We start from the raw sequence: 26660 nt of genomic DNA on the forward strand, positions 1-26660 counted from the left end.
TTGGTGGGTGTATGTGAACTTGGTGGACATATGCTCCAAAAGCATGGGCATTAATATGAAGTTGCCCCACTTTCTGAATGACAGTCAGCCAATTCACACAGCAAAGACAACACTGGTATGGCTATGGTACAAGTTTCTGGACGTCCATGACTGACCCAGCCAAAGCACAGACTAGAATCACATTACTCGAGACAAAATTGCTCTGACACCTTTACTAAAACTCCTAGAAGAAAAGTAAACCTTACATGGTACAAGCTCAGACTTAAGTAACCAGTAAGCATTCACTGGAATTCTGATTGGTTCACTGCACAGTAGAGGTGCACAATGCAGAGTAAGCTCTCTGGAGGAAAACAACAACATTCTCATGGTGTAAACATCATAGTTCATATTTCATATATAATAATTACATTATTAAAATACCCCCCCCCCCTTTTTTTAAATACAGCCATAAGGGTCATTGGTAGGGATGTGACTGTGACAGCAGGAGATGATGCAGAGTTGTTCTGTCAAGTGGTCGAGACAGCAGAGCCTCTGCTGACAAGTATTAGGTGGCAAAGGTGAACAAAGGAAAAGCCATCTATTACAGATCTTTTGGTTATCACATCAGGTGGCAAACAGGAATATATAAACGGATTGAGGGATCGAGTAAGATTTGCAGGGAGCTACACAGGACTGGACGGTTCAATTCTTCTACATAATCTTACTATATTAGATGAAGGAATCTACACCTGCCTCTTCAATGTATTTCCAAGTGGATCTTATGAAGCAGAAGTTCGTCTCACGATACAAGGTAAAATTCTTTGTAGATATTTTGATAAATTCATAGATGTTTAGGAAATAACATTCAGAGTATACAATTTTGTATTTTGTTTTTTTCCCCCCACTTACACCTTCCTGCATACACACATATATATATATATATATATATATATATATATATATATATATATATATATATATATATATATATATATATATATAGATAGATAGATAGTACCACCTGGTCAACATTTTCTATTGTTCTACAGAGAGGCCAAGGGGTATAAAAAGGTATGCTGTATACAATGTATGGAAACGCATTTACCCTCTAGCATTTTTATGACTCTGCCCAACTCGAATAAAATGAATCTCAAACTGCAAACCAATTAAATGAAAGAGCAGAGAAGTTAAAAAATTGGTTGTGCTGGGCAGAGAAGAACAATCTCTTTGTGAAACTGTGGTCTTTAAACAGAGACTCAGTCCAGTCCTACAAAACAAGTAAAATAGTAGGCTTTCCAACAATAGGTCAGACTGGGAGATAGGATACTAATGGGTCAGTTCTGTTTTGAGCACCGAATACTGAGCTTTCAGTGAAACAGTGTATGGCTGGTGGTGAGTGGACTTCCCCTGGCATGTTTACAATATGTTGTATTTTTGTTATGTACTATCCTGATTAGATATTTGATTAAATGGTTTCCCTGAATATCATCACAAAAATTAGCCCTAACATAATTTGGTAGTCTATATAACTTGACTTAATCAAATTAGTGCAAATTTGCCTGATCATGCTAATAGTCCATCCATACTCAGAAATTCCTCAGTGAATTTTAGAGAGAGCTTAAGATGATTACAGTTGCATCCATCGAAGCTGTGTGCACCATAATACTTCATTCTTTGTACCTGGAACCTGTTGTACACAAAGGAAGTGGCTTCCTGTTCAAAGATAATATCTGGTTATTATATTTATTGGTTCCTCCTAACCCCAAATAGGTAGAAGAAATCTAAAATGCAAGCTCAGGTCTTAGGAGGTTAATTATTTCTGTGGGAATCGGCTGGGCCTCTATTTTCCACACTGAAGGTGCCATCTCTAGCCAGAAGTTTCCCACAAATCTTTAAGCTCTGGTGTTTGCGAGTACATTTAGTGCCTAATGTGCCAAAATGTGTGAAATACATTTTCATTACATTTCTGGCATTTGGCAAACACACTCATCCAGACGTACAAAAGTGCTTAGAAGTCTCTATCAATGAATACATTAACACTGGTTCAATAGGTCACAGACTTAGGATATCATCAGCTTAAAAACTGTGTTGTTTTATTGGCAAATACATCAGCGTTAATACAGTAAATATATAAACAATACAAAAATCACATCTAGACCTACATACAGCTGTGTGATTGACAAGACTGCTAGAATAGGAAAAGGCTTGTGTGTTAAACTTTTTTGACCTGGAGTATGAATGAATCGTGCAAATACCATCATTTTATTCATGGTACTTTTATATTGTTGAATGTTTTAATCGGTTGAAAATGGAACCTGATGGCACATCTTCGTATTTATTTGCAGTATCGGAAAACGTATCATCCACCATACTGGAATCCTATTGAATATGAATTATGTAATTCGACCACGAAGTAGATGAAATACATTTCATTATTTCTTAAGCACCGGTGTCTCAAATGTATCATATGGGGTACAAATTGCTTTTAACCATAGATAGCTTTTAACAATGGCACAAAGTAGCTATAGGAAAAAATCCAGCTGTAGATTTATATTCCTGATGAGTAAGGTTGTGCCTAGATGTCAGAGGAGCCAAACTCAAATGGGATCCCACCATTTTCTATGTAAAACTAGGTATCCATTACAGGATCCAGCCACATAGAGTAAAATAAAACCATGTACTAAATTGCATGAATAATCAGGGTCAGACATGCATATTAATGAAAGACATTACAGAATGTGGATTTGTTGAACAACATTTTTGATTTGTTCATGTTTTTTTTTAGTTCCTCCTGTTGTCAGTGTGAGCACTGATGTTCCTGCTGTTGCTGGTGACATTGATGTGGTTTTAGCAACCTGCACTGCCGCCAATGCAAAGCCTGCATCAGAATTGTCTTGGAGTCTGGGTGTTTTAAACAAATCGGTGAAGGTACAAAATTCTGTCACTGTGGCCTCTGAAGGAAGATACACTGTTAAAAGCGGCCTGATTAGAAATGCAACCAAAGATCTAAACCAGAAGAAGGTTCAGTGTGTAGTTACACACCCTGGTCTGAAGGAGAAACTGAAACTGAGCTACACTTTGAATGTTCACTGTAAGATGCCAAGTTCTTTATTCGTATGCAGAAACTTATAATCATCAAAAGTATATTTTTGTTCGTTTAAACAAGTTTCTAATTCACTTCTAATTCTAATTACTCTGAAAATGAACGATGAAAGAACCAGTAATACAAAGCAAAATGAATCTCGGATGCTAATGAAGAATGAAACAGAACATTGTGTAAAGTTTTAATGTTTCTTTTTATTTTTTCTCTCAGATCCTCCTCAGGTGGTTTATATTATTTCGGCAGGTGATCAAGGGGAAACTCGTGAATTTCAGTGTGAAGCAGATGCTAATCCAAAACCTACAAACTTCACGTGGAGCAGGTCACCATCAATTTTTCTCATTTTATGTGGCGTTTACAGTAATAGCAAATAAAAGTTACCTAATCTATATCTAGTTATTACACTGTAAGGTTTTGAGTTTATCCTAATGTTGATTTGTAACAGTGTGTTAATAATCTAATAATGTAATCTGTATGTTTCATAAGAACAGTTCAAATGCTAATACATGCCTCGAGTCATTGGCATTGTTGTTATTGAAAATAAGCGTGGAAAAAATAAGTGGGAAAAAGGGTCACTTTCACTTAATACACTCTGCACTGTCGGATCTATTTAACATTTAACCTTCTGGAAAGGTTTCAAGGTATAAATCTTGATAAAGTGTGTTGTGATGACTGTGAAATAACTGTAATACTTTCTCAATGGCATTGCAGCTTCAGAATCCAAAACCTGCTGGACCCTGTACATCATAACCCTCATCGCTGGGGTTTGCTGTTTTCTCATTTGGAAGCTGAATTTGCTTCAGCATTTTATAACAAGGTTTTTTTTGCCTAGAGGCATTATATGAATGATTCAAACCTCCCTATTGGGACCACACCTTGCTGTGGTGGAGGGGCTTATTCTCCTTCAAGTTCAGGAGAAACCAAATGGTCCCACAGGTTTTGTAACCTAACGATCCAGCTGTCCAGCTGTCATGGGCACGATACTTCAACAGGACTATCAGCAACATATAAATGACAGAATGACACCGAGGCATCAGATCCAAGAGGACATCACTTTTTTTTTTTTTTTTTTTTAAACGTTTTTAGGATTATACCTGGATGCTTATTACAGACGCTTATTAACCTCATTTCATCACATCCTATTCATCACATCCAATCAACACTGATTTGTGTTGATGACACCAGTTAGTCCCTTTTCACAGAGAACCCATCCTCATTTGGGTGAAACGGGACAGTAAATATTGCAAATGTAAATGTCTTTCCTACAGCTGTTTGTAGTTTAGTGAATTGGTGCAATAGATACAGTACTGAGTACATATATATATACCCCTAAGTGGAAATGTCCAAACTGGGCCCAAAGTCAATATTTTGTGTGGCCACCATTATTTTCCAGCACTGCCTTAACCCTCTCGGGCATGGAGTTCACCAGAGCTTCACAGGTTGCCACTGGAGTCCTCTTCCACTCCTCCATGATGACATCACAGAGCTGGTGGATGTTAGAGACCTTGCGCTCCCCCACCTTAGGGTTTAGGTCTGGAGACATGCTTGGCCAGTCCATCACCTTTACCCTCAGCTTCTTTAGCAAGGCAGTGGTCATCTTGGCGGTGTGTTTGGGGTCGTTATCATGTTGGAATACTGCCCTGCGGCCCAGTCTCTGAAGGGAGGGGATCATGCTCTGCTTCAGTATGTCACAGTGCATGTTGGCATTCATGGTTCCCTCAATGAACTGTAGCTCCCCAATGCCGGCAGCACTCATGCAGGCCCAGACCATGACACTCCCACCACCATGCTTGACTGTAGGCAAGGCACACTTGTCTTTGTACTCTTCGCCTAGTTGCCACCACACACACTTGACACCATCTGAACCAAATAAGTTTATCTTGGTCTTATCGGACCACAGGACATGGTTCCAGTAATCCATGTCCTTAGTCTGCTTCAGCAAACTGTATGCAGGCTTTCTTGTGCATCATCTTTAGTAGAGGCTTCCTTCTGGGACAACAGCCATGCAGACCAATTTGATGCAGTGTGCGGCATATGGTCTGAGCACTGACAGGCTGACCCCTCACCCCTTCAACCTCTGCAGCAATGCTGGCAGCACTCATACCCAAAGACGACCTCCGGATATGACGCTGAGCACGTGCACTCAACTTCTTCGGTGGACCATGGCGAGGCCTGTTCTGAGTGGAACCTTTCCTGTTAAACCGCTGTATGGTCTTGCCCACCATGCTGCAGCTCAGTTTCAGGGTCTTGGCAATCTTCTTATAGCCTAAGCCATCTTTATGTAGAGCAACAATTCTTTTTTTCAGATCCTCAGAGAGTTCTTTGCCATGAGGTGCCATGTTGAACTTCCAGTGACCAGTATGAGAGAGTGTGAGAGAGATAACACCAAATTTAACACACCTGCTCCCCATTCACACCTGAGACCTTGTAACACTAACGAGTCACATGACACCGGGGAGGGTAAATGGCTTATTGGGCCCAATTTGGACATTTCTACTTAGGGGTGTAGTCACTTTTGTTGCCAACGGTTTAGACTTGGCTGTGTGTTGACTGTGTGTTGTCATTTATTCAGTGTTGTCACATGAAAAGATATAATAAAATATTTACAAAAATGTGAGGGGTGTAGACACTTTGTGAGATACTGTATATATCTTGACATTTAATTTATAAAAAGCAGGTGGTGATAAAATAAGAAAATATATATATATACTGTATATATATATATATATATATATATTATATACAGTGCTGCTTGAAAGAGTTTGTGAACCCCTTGGGCTGTTCAAGCTTTTCTGTTGTTTTACCTTGATTTTCTTATTTTATCATCACCTGATTTTTATAAATTAAATGTCAGATGTATGTTGATCAATTGCATATGTTTATTTAGAGGGAATTTTGCGAGTAAAATACAAGAAAGTTTGAATTATTGTTTGTGCAAAAGTAAGTGAAGCCTTTTATTTAGTAGCTTGTGGCACCTCCTTTTGCAGCCATTACTTCAACCAAACGTCTTCTGTAACCACTGACCAGTCTCTCACATCTGTCTTTGGGGATTTTTGCCCACTCCTTGCAGAACTGGTGAGAGAGTAAGTGGACCGTCTAGTCAGCATTTGTCAGTGCCACAGTCGACTTGCGTCATGTTTAAACTTAGGTCAGCCTACACCTGCTAGGGATCTGTGATAAAATTATACTAGCATTGGCTCTGTTGCTAGCTTTGTCCTTAATAATTATTTGTTTGTTTGTTTGTTTGTGAGGTTTAAATCTGAAATAAATTACTATTTTTGGTCCATGTTCTGTTTTAGTTTGTATTCATTTCACATGGCACATTATCGAAGACACCTTCCAGAATGATGCAGTCTTACAACTCTTGCTTCATTTTCAGCAAACACTTGTACAAAGGCTTCTTTGTGGTTATAGTTGTATATTTTAATACTTTTCATTGTCAAGGTTTGTGATATAGATTCTGGACAGTTGTATTCCAGTTCTGTCTCAAATAAACATAATCTGTATAAATAACGCTAAAGAGTTCTGCTTGCACTTGTGTAACTAGGACTACATAACATTAGGAGTATTATATTAGATTATACTGAGAAACACATTTGTTCAAGAGACTTCGTAACCTGTTTGAATCTGCACTACTGTAGCCAAGTAAGAACTAAGGGTGGTAAGTTACAGTGTCATAATTTGATGTCCTGTAATGTCCTGTAATAATTTGATGTCCTTCATTCAGTAGACTCAGGGGGAAAAATGAAAACAAAAAAATCCATACACGTGAAAACCAACCAATCAAATTAAAGGGGGGATTAAACTATATGAAAAAAAGTGAAGGAAGAGCTCCCACACCTGATGAAATTTCAAGCCTGAATTACGGATTGAGGAATGAATCTTCTCCAAGGACAAACAGGACATTATATCTCTGAGCCACCTGGTTTGGGTAGGTGAGGTGGCATCCTTCCACTTAATAAATAAAAGAGAACGCCTGGCCAGGAGGAATGCAAAGGACAATAATTGATGTTTAGCTGGGGTTAGATGTCTATCATGCTCTCCAGTAAAGCCAGAAAGAGAAACCAGGGGGTCTGGCTGAAGATTGCAATTCAGTATGTGAGACAGGGTTTGAAACAAATCCCTCCAGAATTTTTCCAAATGTTCAATACATGTGAATGAGGGACACCTCTCCACTTTTACATTTATCACAGCAAGGATCGATGTCTGGGTAGAAGCAAGAAAACTTTGGAGAAATGAGCCTTAAAGAGTGGCGGCCACATGAGGAGGATGAGTTGAATGAATTCCTGACACTACAGTGTGTAATAGACAATATATTTATTAATACCACAGAAACTGCATGAGCTTACAGTGTGTCAAAGAAAAACAGCCCTTATTGTCTAGTTTAGTTTTAGTTAACATTACCCACTGATGGTGGTGCAATGGGATTTAGACTTTGCTCCATCGCTAACTAAAAAGATTGATGCAGCAGCACTTTAGTCCTTCAGTCTGTCCAGCTCTCTTATTTTCTTGTTTGTATATTTTGCTCCGTCAGATCCAAAAATCGAAAATTCATATTAAAACTCTTAACGCCGTCAAACTTACTCGTCCAGCATCAGTGCCTGACCTCACAAATGCGCTTCCAGAGGAATGGTCAAAAATTCCTAAACCTTGTGGAAAGCCTTCCTAGAAGAGTTGAAGCTGTTATAGCTGCAAAGGGTGGGGCAACTCCATATTATATTCATGTGCATGTGAAGTCAGACATCCCAGTTTTGGAATGGCTCACAGTCTCCGATTTAATTCATCCCAAAGGTGTTCTATCAGGATGAGGTCAGGACTCGGGTTAGGCCAGTCAAGTTCATTGATTCCATTTCTGTCAGAACCATATTGTGTTCTATCTTCACTTCTTTATATGTCGTATGTCTTATTAAACTATAAAGAAAAATGGACAGATGAAATCGTCTCTGGAAAATTTGAGTAAGCAAGATCTTTTATTTTTCTGAGCTCACAGTAAAATCCCGGTTATCCTTTATGACTGATGGATGTCGGTGCACAGACAACCTTTTAGTCTCAAAATAATAATAATAATAAAAAAATACACTTAACACCTTAAAAATATGGACAGATACTTTTATCCATGCACTTCATCTGCCTCCAAAACATCCTAAGCCTGTTCCCCTTATCCTGCCTTTTCACCCCGTACAGAAAGGCGGTGTCACGCGCACGGGCCACTGTTTGAAACGCTTTACTTCGTTTAAAGCCGACGTCACTTCCTGAAAGCGCGGCTGCAGTCTGAAAACGGCTGGGTTCCGATTTGTTCGGCGTTAAACAAAAGGAATATAGGCGCAAACAAGCGTTTTTCTGCTTTCTTTTGCTTAAAGGTAAGAGTCCTTTATGTCTCGTGATGATAACTGTATGAATTATTATTTTCGTAAACGACTACAAATAGTTTTTTTTTTAGAGAGACCTTCTAGAAATTTCAGGACGGTTGTCTCCCAGCCTCAACAGAAACCTTGCTGCGGTTATGTACCGGGTTTTACGGTATCCATTATACCGCTGTTTACATACGCTCTATTAATTCGCTATATCTTTTTCCTTGGATAATATGTTGGTAATTTTGTTTAAAAAAACATTTTAGGTTAATTTATTATGCAGAACACTTAAAAGGTCTGTCACTTACAATAATTCAGACTACGTATATATGAACTGAAAGGAGTTTGCTCTAGAAATCTAGAAAATGATGCAAATGAAATCGCTAACGTCAATTCTCTTGGATATTAAGGTTGATTAAAAAAGGTTAAAGGGTTAGGGTTAGCTAGTTAATTTAAGTAGACATTTGAACGTTTCTAATGATATATGCATGAGCAAAACAAAGCAACAGTCTCCCCGCTGAAGCCTGGTGGTTGCCGTAAATCCCCGAACATACGCGCAGTCAAATTTCACCTGCAGTCACTTACGGTCATTTGTTTCACCGTGTTTAGACAGCACTCAGATTTATGCCAATACCACAAATAGCCAGCAGCTGTTTTATATTGAACAATGTCTTGTTTTTTCCTTTAGGTAAACAGTCCTCTTCAGCCAAGATGTCGTACATGCTTCCGCATCTCCATAATGGCTGGCAGGTGGACCAGGCTATTTTATCAGAAGAGGACCGGGTGCTTGTTATAAGATTTGGCCACGACTGGGACCCTACATGCATGAAAATGGATGAAGTTTTGTACAGCATTGCTGAAAAGGTCTTTAAATGCACCTCATACACTGTGATTTAAAAAGAAGAAAGAACTACATTATATTGCCATATGTTTTGGGACACCGCTCCAAATCATTGAATTCAGGGGTTGGGCTCGGGCCCTTAGTTCCAGTGAAAGGAACTCTTAATACTTCAGCATCATACCAAGACATTTTGGACAATTTCATGCTCCCAACTTTGTGGGAACAGTTTGGGGATGACCCCTTCCTGTTCCAACATGACTGTACACCAGTGCACAAAGCAAGGTCCATAAAGACATGGATGAACGAGTTTGGTGTGGAGGAAATTGACTGGCCTGCACAGAGTCCTGACCTCAACCTGATAGAACACCTTTGGGATGACAGCCAACATGTCTGGAGGAATGGTCAAAAATGTCCCATAAACACACTCCTAAACCTTGTGGAAAGCCTTCTTAGAAGAGTTGAAGCTGTTACAGCTGTAAAGGGTGGGACAACTCCATATTACATTCATGTGCATGTAAAGGCAGACAACCTAGTTTTAGCCTGGCTTGCAGTCTCCGCTCTTTTTCATCCCAGAGATGTTCCATCAGGTTGAGGTCAGGACTCACCAAACTCCATGTCTTTATGGAGCTTGCTTTGTGCACTGGTGTGCAGTCATGATGGAACAGGAAGGGGTCATCCCCAAACTGTTCCCACAAAGTTGAGAGCATGAAATGTCTTGGTATGAAGCTGAAGCATTAAGAGTTCCTTTCACTGGAATTAAGGGGCCGAGCCCAACCCCTGAAAAACAACACCTGAATTCAATGATTTGGAGGGGTGTCCCAAAACTTTGGTGGAGACTGCAGATAGTGGGCTTGTAATAAACCAGAATGCAGTGCAGTTAAAACGAAATAATTGTTCTGAGACTCAAATTAGCTCATAGTTTCATTACAAAATAAATCTTCTGTGGCCAATTAGTAATAAATACTGATGGCATTCAGGGTGGATTTTTAAGGATTAAGTTAGTGCTTCCTTCAGAGTTTATTCATTATACAGGTGAATCAGTGCTTTAGGTTGAATAGTAAAGTTGTTCACCAACATACCCATATAGAAATAGCCTTTATTTGTCACATATACATTACAGCACAGTGAAATTCTTTCTTCGCATATCCCATCCTTGGAGGTTGGGGTCAGAGCACAGGGTCAGCCATGATACAGCGCCCCTGGAGCAAAGAGGGTTAAGGGCCTTACTCAAGAGCCCAACAGTGGCGACTTGAACCCTGATCTTCTGATCAACGAACCAGAGCCTTAACCACTTGAGCCACAACCACCCCTATATTATATCCCTATAATGTGTAGCAGTCAAATGAGGGATTTTCCTAATGCATTTAAATATTTATAAAATTTTAATTCCACTTATGGAAACACACTGCAAGGTGGATGTAATATATGTGTGAAAAACACATTTTTGCTATAGGTTCTTTCATTTGAAGCTTATCTTTTTATCTGTTAACCCACAGGTCAAGAATTTTGCTGTGATTTACCTTGTGGATATCACCGAAGTGCCGGATTTCAACAAGATGTACGAATTGTATGACCCCTGCACAGTCATGTTCTTCTTCAGGTATGCTTGAAATAAATGCATGTACTTGAATAACAGACACCTTCCATTATTTTAACAACCACCAGCTATTAAGGCTGTGGTGTCAGTCAGAGGTACATCTTTTACTTTAGGAGTTCCCTCGGGACATTACGATTTTTGGTAACATGACACCCTTTTTTGTTTCATTAACTCCAAGAGTAAAAGATGAGCATACAACTTTTACAGAAACATGTACATGAAATGTAACTACATACAATGCCGATGTTAGTATTTCCGATTAGTGTTTTAAGCTGTACAGTCTTTCAAATGAAATGGAAATGGACACCACATGGCCAAAAGTATGTGGACACCTACACCTATGTGGTCCTTCCTTAAACCGCTGCCACAAAGTTAGACACACACAGTGGTCTAGAATGTCTCTGCATGCTGTAGCTTTATGATCATGCCCAGTAAGTGTTCCTGCTACTGGTTGCTATAGTATTAATGTTGGAGCATCTAGCATTGAAATTGATGACAAAATAGTTTTCAGGAGGTTCTAGGGGAAGTGATGGCTCAGTGGTTAAGGTGTCGGCTTAGTGATTAGGATCACAGGACCACCAAGCTGCCATCGCCGGGCCCCTGAGCAAGGCTCTTTCTGTATACATATCAGCATATATGTACATCTGCATCATATATACGAGATGAAGAAGAAGCAGTGTGCGGTTTTTGCCACACTCTGTCGTATTTACTGCACCAAGTCACTTTATATTTGCATAAAGTTCAACTTTTCTCAAGTTGCTAGACACACCCCCATACACCTTCTGTTGCTTTTGCTTATTTCGCTGTAATTTGAAAGCTACATGATCTCTGGTCACTTTAAGTTGAATCGCTGTTGGTAGAAACGTAGCACAAGCCTAACGGTATATTTTTTTCAACTATTATAACAGTATTAGCGTTTGCCTGACCAGTATATCTAACTCCGCATCTATAACACAAGACGGTCAGGTATGACCATTCAGGCTTTTGTCTGAGATGATTTAACGGATCTGTTGTGACCTGTCACTTGACACTTGATATACTAAACCCTTATTTCTGCTGTTCTCTACAGGAACAAGCACATCATGATTGACTTGGGCACTGGTAACAACAACAAGATCAACTGGACAATGGAGGACAAACAGGAGATGATAGACATTATTGAGACCGTCTACAGGGGAGCTCGGAAAGGAAGAGGTCTTGTGGTGTCTCCAAAAGACTATTCAACCAAATACAGATACTAACTTTATATATGTCTATTTCTTACTTTACAAATATTATCGAGTGTATTCAGTGGCATTACATTACCCTGGATGGACACCTCACACTCACTGGGACAGCTTGTATATTCATGTGGATACAGCAGTGACCTGCCATTGTGTTAATAACTTGTGGTTTGTTTTCCCCCATTTTATTTAAGAATGTTTTTCTTTATTGCATCAATGATCAGGAAATTGTGTGACCGTATGTCTAGTTCTTCATTATTTTTTTGAATAAATGTTTTCAGAGAAACTGTGTGTGGTGTTACAGCTTGGTTAAATCAAACAGCTGCCCTGGCCCTCATTCTGAGCTAATATTAGAGGAATTTCACAATAAATGGGTATAGTGGGATATCATTCACACTTACTTGACGCTAGTCATCACACAATGCAGCAAGGTATAATAAGAATCTACAGAGATTATTTCTTTAAAGTTTTAGAGATGTTTGACAGAGCTTTCTCCTTTCCCCGCTTAATTCATAAACTTGGTTGCTCCATGATTATGCGTGTCTAAGTCTCACACAGGGATTTGTATGTCCAACCTTTGTATGTGTTTTTGCACAACAGATGCAACAAAATGTCTTATTGTTTATATGATGAAGTTTTCGAAGGAGATATTTGTCATTTAGTTTTGCTATTCACTTTTGGACAATTTCATGCTCCCAACTTTGTGGGAACAGTTTGGGGATGATCCCTTCCTGTTCCAACATAACTGCACACCAGTGCACAAAGCAATGTCCATAAAGACATGGATGAGAGAGTTTGGTGTGGAGGAAATTGACTGGCCTGCACAGAGTCCTGACCTCAACCCGATAGAACGCCTTTGGGATGAATTAGAGCGGAGACTGTGAGCCAGGCCAAAACTGGGACGTCTGCCTTTACATGCACATGAATGTAATATGGAGTTGGCCCGTTCTTCACAGCTATAACAGCTTCAACTCCTCTGGGAAGGCTTTCCACAAGGTTTAGGAGTGTGTTTATGGGAATTTTTGACCATTCCTCTGGAAGTGCATTTGTGAGGTCAGGCACTGATGTTGAATGAGAAGGTCTGGCTCACAGTCTCCACTCTAATTCATCCCAAAGGTGTTCTATCAGGTTGAGGTCAGGACTCTGAAGTTTTTTGAAGAACTTTTGGAAATATAGTATCTATCTATCTATCTATCTATCTATCTATCTATCTATCTATCTATCTATCTATCTATCTATCTATCTATCTATCTATCTATCGTTTCAGATGAATTTCAATTTCCTTTTTTTCATTCGCCTTTCAGAGTCCACATAATCCTCCACACCGATAGGTGGAGACATTGTACAATCTGGACTAACGCTTAAATTCTGCGAACATAAAATCATTTCACAAGCTAAATTATAAATAAACGTTTTATTGTATATTTAGACATTGGTTATTGTGTACAACATTTTACACTTCACACTAAATGTAGTGCAGCGAAAGAGGTAGTAAACGCTTCAGAGAATAGGTGTGTTCACTTTGATATATAGGTGGTGCAGCTTTCTTTCTTTCTTTCTTTCTTTCTTTCTTTCTTTCTTTCTTTCTAAATTAAATAAACTCTCAACTATCCATGCAACACATGACTGTTTATGTTTTTAAAATATATCAGAATATATTCATAGAGTATGTGAAATTTGTACTTGTGTGTCAGGGTAGGATTTCTGCAAAAAGCAGTTTCAATCAGGTCAAGTATTTTATACTGTGTTGAATGACAGAAACTTAATTTAGAAATAAATGAACAAACATGAATAAAAGGCATCATCAGCTTTCTAGTTTCCTCGAACTTCCCCCAAAAGTCTTAAACAATGTGCAGCCTACAAGTGTTTTGTTAAGAAAGAGCTCCCATTTTTGGGTAAGAGCTGTAACACCTGTATCTTTTATGACCTATTGAAGAACTTAAGGTGTCTTTAGTGGTCACATATACATCACTGCACAGTGAAATTCTTATTCTTCGCATATCCCATCCTTGGAGGGTTGGGTCAGAGCACAGGGTCAGCCATGATACAGCACTCTTGGAGCAGGTGGGGTTAGGGGCCTTGCTCAAGGGCCCAATGGTGGTAGCTTAGCAGTGCTGGGGCTTGAACCAAGATCTTCCAGTCCCCAATATTCCAGCTTTAACCACTTGAGCTGGAAAAATGTGTAAAATCTAATAGTGTAGTTCTGTTTAGAGACATATCTAAATAGTTTTACGCAAAATATATACAGAATCGTAAGGTGTTTGGTTTGCCAATTTCCTATTAAAAACATTTCCTAAGGAAATGTTTTTAATACACAAATCTCAATATGTGAAGTCATGGCTCAAGTGGTTAAGGCTCTGGGTTGTTGACTGGAAGATCAGGGGTTCAAGCCACTGTTGAGCCCTTGAGCAAGGCCCTTAACCCTTTCTGCTCTAGGGATGCTGTATCATGTCTGACCCCAACCTATATGTGACAAATAAAGTCTATTTCTTTTATCTCTAGGATAATAAAGAGTAGTGTTTCTGCGCAGCACTTTACCGTAGTGAACACACCCTCAGAGATCAGCTGACTGTGACTCCAGCTGCTGGGAAAGCAAAGGAGCTACTCTGTGAAAGCAAACCTTATGAACAGCACGAGGTCTTTATTTTAAACATCGTAATTAGTATTATTTTTATTTATTACCATAACGCAGTATGGTTTATTAAAGTGACGCCTGTAAGCTAAGTGACGGTATGTACGCTTAAAGACATATTAACACTCAGATCTATGCAGGTAAAGGGATGGATAGAGGAGGGTTTAGTGTTTTTATTTCTTTTACCTTCACCTGGATGTGTGATGGCATGTCCAGGTCACTGCCTGTTACTGGAATTGGGTTTAATATAATTACATTTAAGAGTAAATGAGCCCAGAGTTAGCACACATGCAGTGGTGGTGATGAGGAAACTCGTGACTGCTGTTGGAGGAATAAAATGGGGAAATGTGAAATACACCCTCATCTAAACTCTTGTTTAAAGGGCGTAAAAAGCATCCTCATCTCTCCAATGCATCTCTTTCTGGTGATCTTTAGAAGCATTTAATTACTTCTGCTGAAAGTATTCTTGTTATTGGTAAAGAAAGATCAATGCTGCTCTATTTTTCCACCATCTCAGGTTGCATTACAGTTTCTCTCCAGTGTAAGTAAGTGAGGAAAGTGTGAAGTGTAGGAGATAAAACAAGAGAATAATCGCTTCGGGGTGGTGTGTGACCTGTTACCACCTAGAACTTCCCAAGAACGACACATTCCCAAGTGTTTTAATGCTCTTATAACTCATCTCTCTCGTCTCTCTCTCTCTCTTTCTGTCGCTCTCGTGTCTCTTTTTCTCATTTTGCTCTCTCTTATCTCTCTCTCTCTCTCTCTCTCTCTCTCTCTTGTCTTGCTCTCTCTCTCTCTCTCTCTCTCTCTCTCGTCTCTCTCTCTCACTCTCACTCTCTCTCTCTCTCTCTCTCACTCTCACTCTCTCTCTCTCTCTCTCTCACTCTCTCTCTCTTGTCTCTCTCTCTCTCTCTCTCTCTCTCTCTCTCTCTCTCTCTCTCACTCTCTCTCTCTCGTCTCTCTCGTCTCTCACTCTCTCTCTCTCTCGTCGCTCTCTCTCTCTCTCTCGTCTCTCTCTCTCTCTCTCTCTCTCACTCTCTCTCTCTTGTCTCTCTCTCTCTCTCTCTCTCTCTCTGGGAATTAGTAATAAAAAGGCACTCTCTCACTCTCTCTCGTCTTGCTCTCTCGTCTGTCTCTCTCTCTCTTTCTGTCGCTCTCTCTCTCTTTCTGTCGCTCTTGTGTCTCTTTCTGTCATTTTGCTCTCTCATCTCTCTCGATCTCTTGATCTCTCTCTCTCTTTCTCTCTCTCTCTCTTTCTGTCGCTCTTGTGTCTCTTTCTCTCATTTTGCTCTCTCTTATCTCTCTCTCTCTCTCTCTCTCTCTCTCTCTCTCTCTTGTCTTGCTCTCTCGTCTCTCTGTCTCTCTCTCGCTCTCTCGTCTCTCTCTCTCTCTCTCGTCTCTCTCACTCTCTCTCTCTCTCTCTCTCTCTCTCTCTCTCATCTCTCTCTCTCACTCTCTCTCTCGCTTCTCTCTCTCTCTCTCTCTCTCTCTCTCTCTCTCTCACTCTCTCTCTCTCTTGTCTCTCTCTTGTCTCTCTCTCACTCTCTCTCTCTTGTCTCTCTCTCTCACTCTCTCTCTCGTCTCGCTCTCTCTCTCTCTCTCTCTCTCTCTCTCTCTCTCTCTCTCGTCTCTCTCTCTCTCTCTCTCTCACTCTCTCTCGTCTCTCACTCTCTCACTCTCTCTCTCTTGTCTCTCTCTCTCTCTCTCTCTCTCTCTCTCTCTCTGGGAATTAGTAATAAAAAGGCAGCTTGTCATGAGACAGTGACAGATAAACCACAGGGTCTATCTTGTAGGTCCCTGTTCTGTGCTGAAACCGTAGACTCCTTCCATAAATGTCATCACCCAACTTTACCAAATCATATCATCTTATTAGGTTTTGGTTCTGTGAAGTTTCTGTTGAAATGTTAATATTGTGAGAGATACAGACCGTAGACCATAAATCAATAGCCACTGTCCGCTGTAATAGATGTTTTAATGTGGTCTGGTTAACATATATGAAAGCTATTAGCCAGATTCATGCTCAAAAATATATCTTCTCCATATGTACGTTTGAATGTCCAGTAGTTTGGCGAACTGTCTGAAGTGGAGCCATGGCAGAGTTCTGGTTGATTTCCGCTCCCGGTGAGAAGACCTGTCAGCAGACGTGGGACAGGATGAATGCAGCCACCATTCATGCCAACAATCTGTCCACCAACAACAAGTTCACTATTCCAGACCTCAAGGTGAAGTGATCTTGGTTCAATGTTCTCCCCATGCTTCAGAGGTTTCTTATCTCCTCATGTCCAAAGACATACATTGTAGGCTGATTGCTATCTCATAAATTGTCTGTAGTGTGTGAGAGTTTGTGTGATTATGTGTTAGGGTGGGATAGATTCCAGGTTGGATGGATGAAAGGCTGGAGCTTGCAGTCAGCGATATATCGAGCTAAACTTGTGTGTTTCTGTTCAGGTGGGAACACTGGACGTTCTTGTAGGTCTGTCCGATGAGCTGGCCAAACTGGACTCATTTGTGGAAAGGTTTGACTTTTATTTACAGCTACTGAAAAAAAAGAAGCATACACATGGTATCACTTAATGACAACAGGATTTTTATTTTTATTCACTTAGTGTGGTGAAGAAAGTAGCCCACTACATGGCTGACGTTTTGGAAGACAGCAGAGATAAAGTCCTGGAAAATCTTTTAGCCAGTGGTGGTATGTAGGGGTGTCGTATATATTGGGTTTACGAAGACTAGTTGAATTAATAAGTTTAGTAATTGCTGCTGTGAGGTGTTTTGAAAAGAGAGTAAGGCAGATTGCAGTAAAAATCTTATATCAATTTATACTGCTATTCAATATACACCGATCGGGCATAACATTATGATCACCTGCCTAATTTTGTGTTGGTCCGCCTTTTGCTGCCAAACAGCCCTGAACCATCAAAGCAACTTGCAGGATTTAAATGATACTTACAGGGCTTAAAGGAAGCTTTTGATAGATACTGACCACTGCAGACCGGGAACACCCCACAAGAGCTGCAGTTTTGGAGATGCTCTGATCCAGTGGTCTAGCCATCACAATTTGGCCCTCTGTCAAACTCGCTCAAATCCTTACACTTGTCCATTTTTCCTGCTTCTAACACATCAACTTTGAGGACAGAATGTTCACTTGCTGCCTAATATATCCCACCCACTAACAGGTGCCATGATGAAGTGAATAACACAGATTATCTCCTCACCTGTCATACACCTGTCTCACCTGATTATCTCCTATTACCGGTCATAATGTTATGCCTGATCAGTGTATTTAGTTAAACTTAGTAGTAGACTAGTATAAAGATATAGTCATACAACCTCTACTGTATAAATACTAAGTGGGAATTTTATTTTATTTTTATGCAGTTGATTTGGTGACCTACCTCACAAGGTTCCAGTGGGATATGGCCAAATATCCGATTAAACAGTCCCTTAAGAATATCTCGGAAATCATCTCCAAGGTAACGTCACAAGCCAACCTGATAATCCTACTGGTTCAAAAGCAGTATTCTGTCTGAAGGTAATTACTGAAATTATAGAGTAATTATTGAGTGGATGAGTGTGTGTAACAGCTTAAATATTTAAGTAGCACGCTGACATTTTGCCTCATTTATCAAGCCGGATATGAATAGAGATCTGGTTCTCATGCCAATTTTTATTTGAGGGAAAAAACATTCATATCCTATTCATGGTAATGTAAATCTCAGTTGATCTGCACTTGACTTCCTGCACTTTTATATACCAATTACACCGTCATGTTTAAACCATGCTTATTATTTAAACTGCAGGTGTTTCATGTTAAAGGCATTACCTAAAGAAATAATAAAGATGAAAATGAAGAAAATCCACAAATTAAGACAAATAAGACAAACAGCTGTTTAGGTAGGTAGGTAGGTAGGTAGGTAGGTAGGTAGGTAGATAGATAGATAGATAGATAGATAGATAGATAGATAGATAGATAGATAGATAGATAGATAGATAGATAGGGTTGGGTGGGTTGGTAGATAGATAGATAGATAGATAGATAGATAGATAGATAGATAGATAGATAGATAGATAGATAGATAGATAGATAGATAGATAGGGTTGGGTGGGTGTGTAGGTAGGTAGATAGATAGATAGATAGATAGATAGATAGATAGATAGATAGATAGATAGATAGATAGATAGATAGATAGATAGATAGATAGATAGATAGATAGATAGATAGGGTTGGGTGGGTTGGTAGTTAGGTAGGTGGGTGGGTGTATAGATAGATAGATAGATAGATAGATAGATAGATAGATAGATAGATAGATAGATAGATAGATAGGGTTGGGTGGGTTGGTAGTTAGGTAGGTGGGTGGGTGTATAGATAGATAGATAGATAGATAGATAGATAGATAGATAGATAGATAGATAGATAGATAGATAGATAGATAGATAGATAGATAGATAGGGTTGGGTGGGTGTGTAGGTAGGTAGATAGATAGATAGATAGATAGATAGATAGATAGATAGATAGATAGATAGATAGATAGATAGATAGATAGATAGATAGATAGATAGGGTTGGGTGGGTTGGTAGTTAGGTAGGTGGGTGGGTGTATAGATATATAGATAGATAGATAGATAGATAGATAGATAGATAGATAGATAGATAGGGTTGGGTGGGTTGGTAGTTAGGTAGGTGGGTGGGTGTGTAGATAGATAGATAGATAGATAGATAGATAGATAGATAGATAGATAGATAGATAGATAGATAGATAGATAGATAGATAGATAGATAGATAGATAGATAGATAGATAGGGTTGGGTGGGTTGGTAGGTAGGTATGTAGGTGGATGGGTGGGTGGGTGTTTGGGTAGGTAGGTAGGTATTACAAGAGAATAAATAAAAATAAAATATAAATGAAATATTCTATATATACAAAATGTATACAAAAGTTATAAAAGATAAATGAGGCCCGGTGTGTGTTCTAAGATCTATGTGTGCTCTAAGATAGATGTGATTACAGTTCGGCTCAACAACAGAAGACAGTTAAGGAAGTGAACTTGCAGACATTTATTATAGGTTAATTCCTACTGTGGTTTGGTAGGATTTTATCAAGATAGGGCTTTTAACACATCCCTTTCTGCTAACGTTTTCTTTCGCAGCAAATGACTCAAATAGATAACGATCTGAAAGCCAGAGCTTCAGCGTACAACAGTATAAAAGGCAACCTTCAGAACCTGGAGAGAAAGAATGTGTAAGTTTAACATTTTAATCCTCTGTTATAATATAACTAACGTTTATAGCTGATATTGGGTCACATCAGATATTTAGTATAAAGCGATGATTGGTGCTGACTGATGAAGAAGTGGTGAAGGAAAAAGATATAACAACCTTTAAAAACCCTAAATACTGTAGTGTACATATGCAGCATTAATGTGTGAATTCATTTAACATCTCTGTCTTTCATTATAGGTTATTAAAAATGTACATTTTAATCCCACAGCATTCACTCAGCCCTTTAAACACACTCACTATGATGAAATATTTGGAAAATTTCATTTCATGATCACAAAAAGAAAGGTCCCCACCTTAGTGACTTAGTGGTCAGCACGTTTGCCTTGCATTTTAGGGGCTGAGGGTTCGATTCCTGCCTCTGCCCCGTGTGTGTGTTGCGTTTGGTTTTTCTTCCTGTGCTTCAGGGGTTTCCTCTGGGTACTCTGGTTTTCTCCTCCAGTCCAAAGACACATGCTGTAGGCATCTGTAAATTGTCTGGAGTGTGTATGCCTGTGTGTGATTGTGCCCTGGGATGAGTTGGTACCATGTCTAAGGTTAACCCACCTTGTGCCCCGAGTCTCCTGGGATAGACTCCAGCTTCCCAGTGAGCCTGTGTAGGATAGGCAGTATAGAAGATGGATGGATGGATGGATGGATGGATGGATGGATGGATGGATGGATGGATAGATAGATAGATAGATAGATAGATAGATAGATAGATAGATAGATAGATAGACCCATAGATAGATAGATAGATAGATAGATAGATAGATAGATAGATAGATAGATAGATAGATAGATAGATAGATAGATAGATAGATAGATAGATAGATTTCTCATTTCTCACTATACCTCCCTGAGCCCATGTGTTTTCTGAAAGCTGATTTGAGTAATGTTTTCTTTTCTCTAGAGGGAGTCTTCTGACAAGGAGTTTAGCTGACCTTGTGAAGAAAGAGGATTTCGTGCTGGACTCAGAATATCTCACTACTCTGCTCGTAGTCATTCCAAAGTAAGCTTTATGTCTTGAATTGTTTATTCGAAACAATACAGACTTCTTCAGTAAGCAGTACTGTATGCCGAATGCGAGTGGGCTGATATTGAGAATTTCATTCGGAGCAGTGTGCATAGTAACATAGATACAGAGAGACAAAAACGTTGGGAAAAAGCAAAGGCAAACATTACAAACACCGAGAAATAATGGCTTTGTAAATCAACATGCGGAGCTGAGCCTGACAGATGGTGCAGGACCATTCAACAAGCCCAGGCAATTATGTTACTGATAAGTGTTATGTACATTAGTTGAACTTGCAGCTGATCTCAGTGTTAAATCTGATGTGTTTGTAGTGCGTTAAGGGAATTATGAACCGTCTCTCTTTCTTTAGTCTTTTATACACTCTTGCTCCTTTTAATAAGCACATAGTGTACATTAGGGAGGAAGGCCAGTCTTTAATCTGTCCTTCCTGCTACTAGCTACCCAGTAATAGCTGATAAATGTCCAGCTTATTCAAGATCATTTATTAATTTTAGGAATTAAAATATAGAAATAACAAGCAAATAGTAAATTTGGAGGATTTTTTTGTAAACTTTATTTGGTTTGGGATGTAATTGTTTTATTTTGAACTGAAAACTAATGACCACAACGCACACGATCTAATAAGACTGCAAACACGGCTCTCGGTCATTGATGGAATGTTCTTAAGACATTATTGATAGTGATATTGGTAGAGGGATTTAAATGTCCTATACAGTGGTCATGCCTGATATAATATCGTTAAATATTCACTCACACAGAACGGGTTACGCAGACTGGGAGAAGTCGTATGAAACCCTCTCTGAAATGGTGGTTCCACGCTCTTCACAGTAAGTAATATCCATGGATGAATCCATGTTCTGTGCCCAAATTTGTTTTGTCATGTTTAGAAATAAAATATACACTGACCAGGCATAACATTATGACCAGCTGCCTAATATTGTCTTTTTGCTGCCGACTGTGTATTCTGACCCCTTTCTATCAGAACCAGCATTAACTTCTTCAGCAATTTGAGCAACAGTAGCTCATCTGTTAGACTGGCCAGCCTTTGATCCCCACATGCATCAGTGAGCGTTGGTCACCCATGACCCTGTCTCCAGTTCACCACTGTTCCATCCTTGGACCACTTTTGATAGATACTGACCACTGCAGACCGGGAACATCCCACAAGAGCTGCAGTTTTGGAGATGCTCTGATCCAGTGGTCAAGCCATCACAATTTGGCCCTTCGTCAAACTCGCTCAAATCCTTACACTTGTCCATTTTTCCTGCTTCTGCCACATCAACTTTGAGGACAAAATGCTGCCTAATATATCCCACCCACTAACAGGTGCCATGATGAGGAGATCATCAGTCTTATTCACTTCACCTCTCACTGGTCATAATGTTATGTCTGATTGGTGTATATTTTCTTTTGTAAAGGTTAAATATGGATTAAATTGGTATCTAGTTTACTCAGTGCCAGTTTCAGACTAGGGTTATTAGCACAGCACAAGTGCAGGATTCAGTCTGAGGAATTATGGGACGAGATATTAATATCCTGTAGCCCCATTTCTACAGGTTTTAAAATGGGAGATTTGGGTTAGTATTGATGTCTGTATGGAAATTTGTGGGGGTTTTTTTTACTAAGCCTATAGTAGACTACTGATCGAACTCACCTCATCGTAGACACAGCACAAGGAATATTTTATAATCATTATATTAAAATACTCTAATTTTAGGATTTGTACACTCTCTGTAATTTCCAACAAGAAGATATATATTTCCAATAAAATAGAAGTACAGTTACAGCCTTGTGCTCTTTCAGTGGCTTGGGAAACTGCCCTCGAAAATGAAACAAGCTATTTTCCAAACTCATGAGTACTTTCTACATCCGTCACTTAGGTTGACCTGGGGTGATTTTATGGAAGCGGTGTCTATGGAAACCAATTAAACTCCTCCCTCTCTGTGGTCATGGTGACAAACACAAGAACAATTACCTTAGTCCTATGTGCTCTCTCTCTCTCGTTCTCTCTCTCCCTCTCTCCCTCTCTCACTCACTCACTCACACACACACACACACACACACACACACACATTTGTTATCTACCCAGTGGTTTAAATAAACTGAAATGAAAACGTTGTTTTCAGAAACGAGTCAAACTTATCATATATAATTTTGCCCCCATATTTTGTTGTCCTTTGCCATGTTTTTGTGATACAAGTTCTATGTTTTAAAACCATGACTTGTTTTCATGTCAAATGTGTTGCGTGAAAGTTTTCTCATCATTACACTGACCCAGCTGTGCTTGATGTTACAGTCTGGTCGATGATGTAATCCTGAATTTATAGACCTGATGACCTTTTGGCTATACAATCTCATCGTTCCAACCCCTCCTTTCTCTCATAGCCTGCTTTTTGAAGACCAGGACAGTGGGCTCTTCAGCGTCACCCTCTTTCATAAGGCCATAGACGACTTCAGACTCAAAGCCAGAGAAAATAAGTGAGTATCTCCAGAGCTATCTCCTTACTTTTGGCTGTAAGTTCTAAAAAATAGCATTTATATAGAAGATCAATGGGTTAATGATCAGCTGATTGGTTGATTCAAAGCCAGTACTGAAATCCATGACTTTTGTATTTCAGCTTGCTCAAAGCATTTACACCAGGCAGAGGTGGAAAGATTGTCATGTTGATTGAAGCTAGATGTGAGAAAGAGTAAAAGATAATTTGCCGTTCTTTATGCCAGGTTCATTGTGCGTGACTTCCAGTACAACGAAGTTGAGCTGAAGGCGGACAAAGAGGAAATGACTCGACTCTCTACAGACAAGAAGAAGCAGTTTGTATGACGGCGGTCTACTCATCCAAACCATATGAAAAGACGTTTCCAACAATAGTGTTTCCTTTGTCTTCCATTTGTAGATAGGATTGCAATTTCAATGGATTATATTGCAGTATGTGATAAAAACCAAAATGATCCATGTTACCTTTGTAGATATGGGACTCATACTATACTATAAAGTTCATCTGCTTAGCTAGTCTGTATTCTGCACTTGTTTCTGAAGACTTGCACATTGCTCTTACCTTCTGTAGAAGCTGTAATTCAGAGCCCTGGATAGCAAATTGCGAGCATGTTGCGGAAAAGGAATAAACCTGCCTATGTATTTCCACAGGGCCCTCTGGTACGATGGCTGAAGGTGAATTTTAGTGAAGCGTTCATCGCTTGGATACACATCAAGGCTCTCCGGGTTTTTACCGAATCGGTTTTAAGGTATAACGATGATGCTTATTACTGCATCATGTTTTGGTGAATATTTATTATAATAAGTATAGTAAGGACCTAATATTGTCCTCTTGTGTATAGGTATGGATTGCCAGTCAACTTTCAGGCTATGCTTCTTCAGCCCAATAAGAAGAACATGAAGAAGCTGCGTGAGGTCCTCCATGAGCTTTACAAGCATCTGGATAGCAGTGCTGCTGTTATCGATGTGAGTCAGGTCTGATTTCATTTATATTTCCTAGTTCAAAATGACACTTTTGTTATTTTTCACGCTAACATCTCTATTCTTTAGGCTTCCATGGATATACCTGGTCTGAACCTGAGCCAACAGGAATATTACCCTTACGTTTATTACAAGATTGACTGCAATTTTCTTGATTTAAAATAAAACAACATTTTTGACAGCACTAGGAATTTCAGGTTCAAGGGAATGATTCAGAAATTTTGAGCTTTTGTTTTCATATTTACTTTTTTATTAAATTTGAGATCTGTTTGGTGTTTATAGTACTGGTTGGTGCTATTCACTTTTATGTAAGTCAATCATTTTTGAAACCCCATAATTCAGATTCTTAACTTAGTCTTAACCTTAACCTTAAGGTTTAGGAAATAACTGAATAGACTCGGCAATGAATGTGGATAAAAAAACTCTTTTGGGTCGAAGATACTAAACCATTCCCTTAATTTATGAATCATATTTTCTCTTTGTTACCTTTCCTTCTACCCATCACGTAGTCGAACGTTAATTATCGAGTCCAGGGATTTGTCTGTTTTCTTGCTCGTGTGATGTGTTTCAGTATGGTACACATTTATACACTGGATATATATATTTGCTTTAGCATTAAATGCATATTTCTACACAGAGATCCACAATTTCCTATAACAGTGCTGTTTATCGTATTGCTGTTGGTGATTTTTTTGCTACAAGTGTATGTTTATAGATCCTATAATTATGGTTTTGTTTAATTTTGTCATTGGGAGTCTTACTATATTTGTCATTTTTGAGATTTGCCACTGAATAAATATTTGATTGATAATGTGCTTTATTGAAATATCAATAAATCTTTGTAAATCTATTTTCAGTTCTTTTTTCATTTCATCCGATCTTTGGGGGTTTCCTTTGGGTACTCTGGTTTCCTCCCCTAGTCCAAAGACATGTGTTGTAGCCTGAGTGTGTGTGTGTGTGTGTGTGTGTGTGTGTGTTATTGCACCCTGCGCTGGGTTCGCACCCTGTCCAAGATGTCCCCCAAACTTGAGCCCAGAGTCTCCTGGATTCCCTGTGGCCCTGTGTATGATAGTAAAATGGATGGAAGACCTACACTTTAGAAATAAATCATAACAAAAGTGCAAAGAAAAACAACCTTTTGAATAACTTTTTAAAATATTAGCCCTCTTGTATTTTTTCAAGTAAGATAGGAATTTGCAAAAGCGAATTATTTTATTAGAATTTTTGGAACACAAACCTGCATTATTATTATTATTATTATTATTATTATTATTATTATATAAAAGTCAACTCGGAAGGAATTGTGTTCTTTCGGTGGAAAAATTCAGGAGAAAGAAAGTGCTAGAAAAAGCAACATTATTTGGCAAATTTTTAATACAGTTCATTGAATAAATCCATATTGAAGGGGCCTTGAAATTTATCCCAAAATGTTTTTATTTTATAATTAAAGGGATTCCTGGCTATTTGAAACTAATTTAAATATACACAAATAAAAATTCCAACACTATAACAGCTAGTCTTATTTGTATGCATAGGTGTGTTTGTGCAAATTCGTGTGTGTGTGTGAGAGAGAGAGAGAGAGAAGAAAAAGATGAGTGAGAGAGAGAGACATGAGAAAGCTGAGAGATGAGAGAAAGCGAGAGAGAGATGAGAGACGAGAGAGAGAGAGATGAGAGACGAGAGAGAGAGAGAGAAGAGAAAGATGAGTGAGATAGAGACGAGAGAAAGAGAGATAAGAAAAAGATGAGAGAGAGAGATGAGAGAAAGCGAGAGAGAGAGATGTGAGAAAGATGAGAGATAGCGAGAGAGAGATGAGAGACGAGAGAAAGAGAGAGAGAGAAGAGAAAGATGAGTGAGAGAGATAGAGACGAGAGAAAGAGAGCTAAGAAAAAGATGAGAGAGAGAGAGAGAGAGAGAGAGAAGAGAAAGATGAGTGAGAGATAGAGAGATGAGAGACGAGAGAGAGAGAAGAGAAAGATGAGTGAGAGAGACAGAGACGAGAGAAAGAGAGATAAGAAAAAGATGAGAGATGAGAGAGAGAGAGAGAGAGAGAGAGAGAGAGAGAATGAATATTCTTATATGTGAATTGTTTTATATTCAGCCCCACACATGCTCTACAGCTCAGATAACACCGCAGGGGCAAACAGCACTGTGGCGGATTTGAGGGAAAC

General features: G+C 39.1%; 2 protein-coding genes and 1 long non-coding RNA gene across 8 annotated transcripts; all 3 read left to right on the forward strand.

Moving 5' to 3' along the window:
• Positions 1-1062: 1062 nt before the first annotated feature.
• Positions 1063-6359, forward strand: LOC131362516 (uncharacterized). Its single transcript, XR_009206209.1, has 3 exons — positions 1063-3070; positions 3293-3401; positions 3791-6359. It is a non-coding gene; the product is annotated as an uncharacterized LOC131362516 (long non-coding RNA).
• Positions 6360-8322: 1963 nt separating this feature from the next.
• txnl4a (thioredoxin-like 4A) lies at positions 8323-12376 on the forward strand. Of its 2 annotated transcripts, XM_058404419.1 has the most exons (5): positions 8361-8439; positions 8520-8599; positions 9119-9294; positions 10768-10871; positions 11938-12376. In XM_058404419.1, exons 3-5 carry the CDS (start codon positions 9142-9144, stop codon positions 12107-12109), a joined length of 429 nt encoding a protein of 142 aa, XP_058260402.1. In that variant the 5' UTR covers positions 8361-8439; positions 8520-8599; positions 9119-9141; the 3' UTR covers positions 12110-12376. The 2 variants fall into 2 exon arrangements, with proteins under 2 accessions (XP_058260403.1, XP_058260402.1); XM_058404420.1 differs by lacking the exon at positions 8520-8599 and having other exon boundaries at positions 8323-8439; positions 11938-12371.
• A 2258-nt stretch (positions 12377-14634) lies between these two features.
• On the forward strand, positions 14635-25302 carry atp6v1c1b (ATPase H+ transporting V1 subunit C1b). Of its 5 annotated transcripts, none has more exons than XM_058405381.1 (13): positions 14635-14728; positions 16785-16945; positions 17172-17239; positions 17330-17415; positions 18102-18196; positions 19870-19961; positions 20892-20990; positions 21773-21841; positions 23400-23492; positions 23736-23829; positions 24160-24257; positions 24351-24483; positions 24559-25302. In XM_058405381.1, the coding sequence occupies exons 2-13, from the start codon at positions 16814-16816 to the stop codon at positions 24652-24654; spliced, it is 1155 nt and encodes a 384-aa protein (XP_058261364.1). In that variant the 5' UTR covers positions 14635-14728; positions 16785-16813; the 3' UTR covers positions 24655-25302. The 5 variants fall into 5 exon arrangements, with proteins under 5 accessions (XP_058261364.1, XP_058261365.1, XP_058261362.1 ...); XM_058405382.1 differs by having other exon boundaries at positions 14637-14728; positions 16788-16945; XM_058405379.1 differs by having other exon boundaries at positions 14656-14821.
• Positions 25303-26660: the final 1358 nt, after the last annotated feature.

This window comes from Hemibagrus wyckioides, linkage group LG12 (genome assembly GCF_019097595.1).
Source record: "Hemibagrus wyckioides isolate EC202008001 linkage group LG12, SWU_Hwy_1.0, whole genome shotgun sequence".
In the NCBI taxonomy this organism is placed as follows: Eukaryota; Metazoa; Chordata; class Actinopteri; order Siluriformes; family Bagridae; genus Hemibagrus; species Hemibagrus wyckioides.

Excerpts from the sequence above, each read along its gene's own strand:
- txnl4a (XM_058404420.1), top strand. The coding sequence starts at position 9,142 with ATGTCGTACATGCTTCCGCATCTCCATAATGGCTGGCAGGTGGACCAG. Across the intron at positions 9,295-10,767 it reads TGTACAGCATTGCTGAAAAG|GTCAAGAATTTTGCTGTGAT; the intron begins GTCTTTAAATGC and ends GTTAACCCACAG. Across the intron at positions 10,872-11,937 it reads ACAGTCATGTTCTTCTTCAG|GAACAAGCACATCATGATTG; the intron begins GTATGCTTGAAA and ends TGTTCTCTACAG.
- atp6v1c1b (XM_058405381.1), top strand. The coding sequence starts at position 16,814 with ATGGCAGAGTTCTGGTTGATTTCCGCTCCCGGTGAGAAGACCTGTCAG. Across the intron at positions 21,842-23,399 it reads GTGGTTCCACGCTCTTCACA|CCTGCTTTTTGAAGACCAGG; the intron begins GTAAGTAATATC and ends TTTCTCTCATAG. Across the intron at positions 23,830-24,159 it reads CAGACAAGAAGAAGCAGTTT|GGCCCTCTGGTACGATGGCT; the intron begins GTATGACGGCGG and ends GTATTTCCACAG.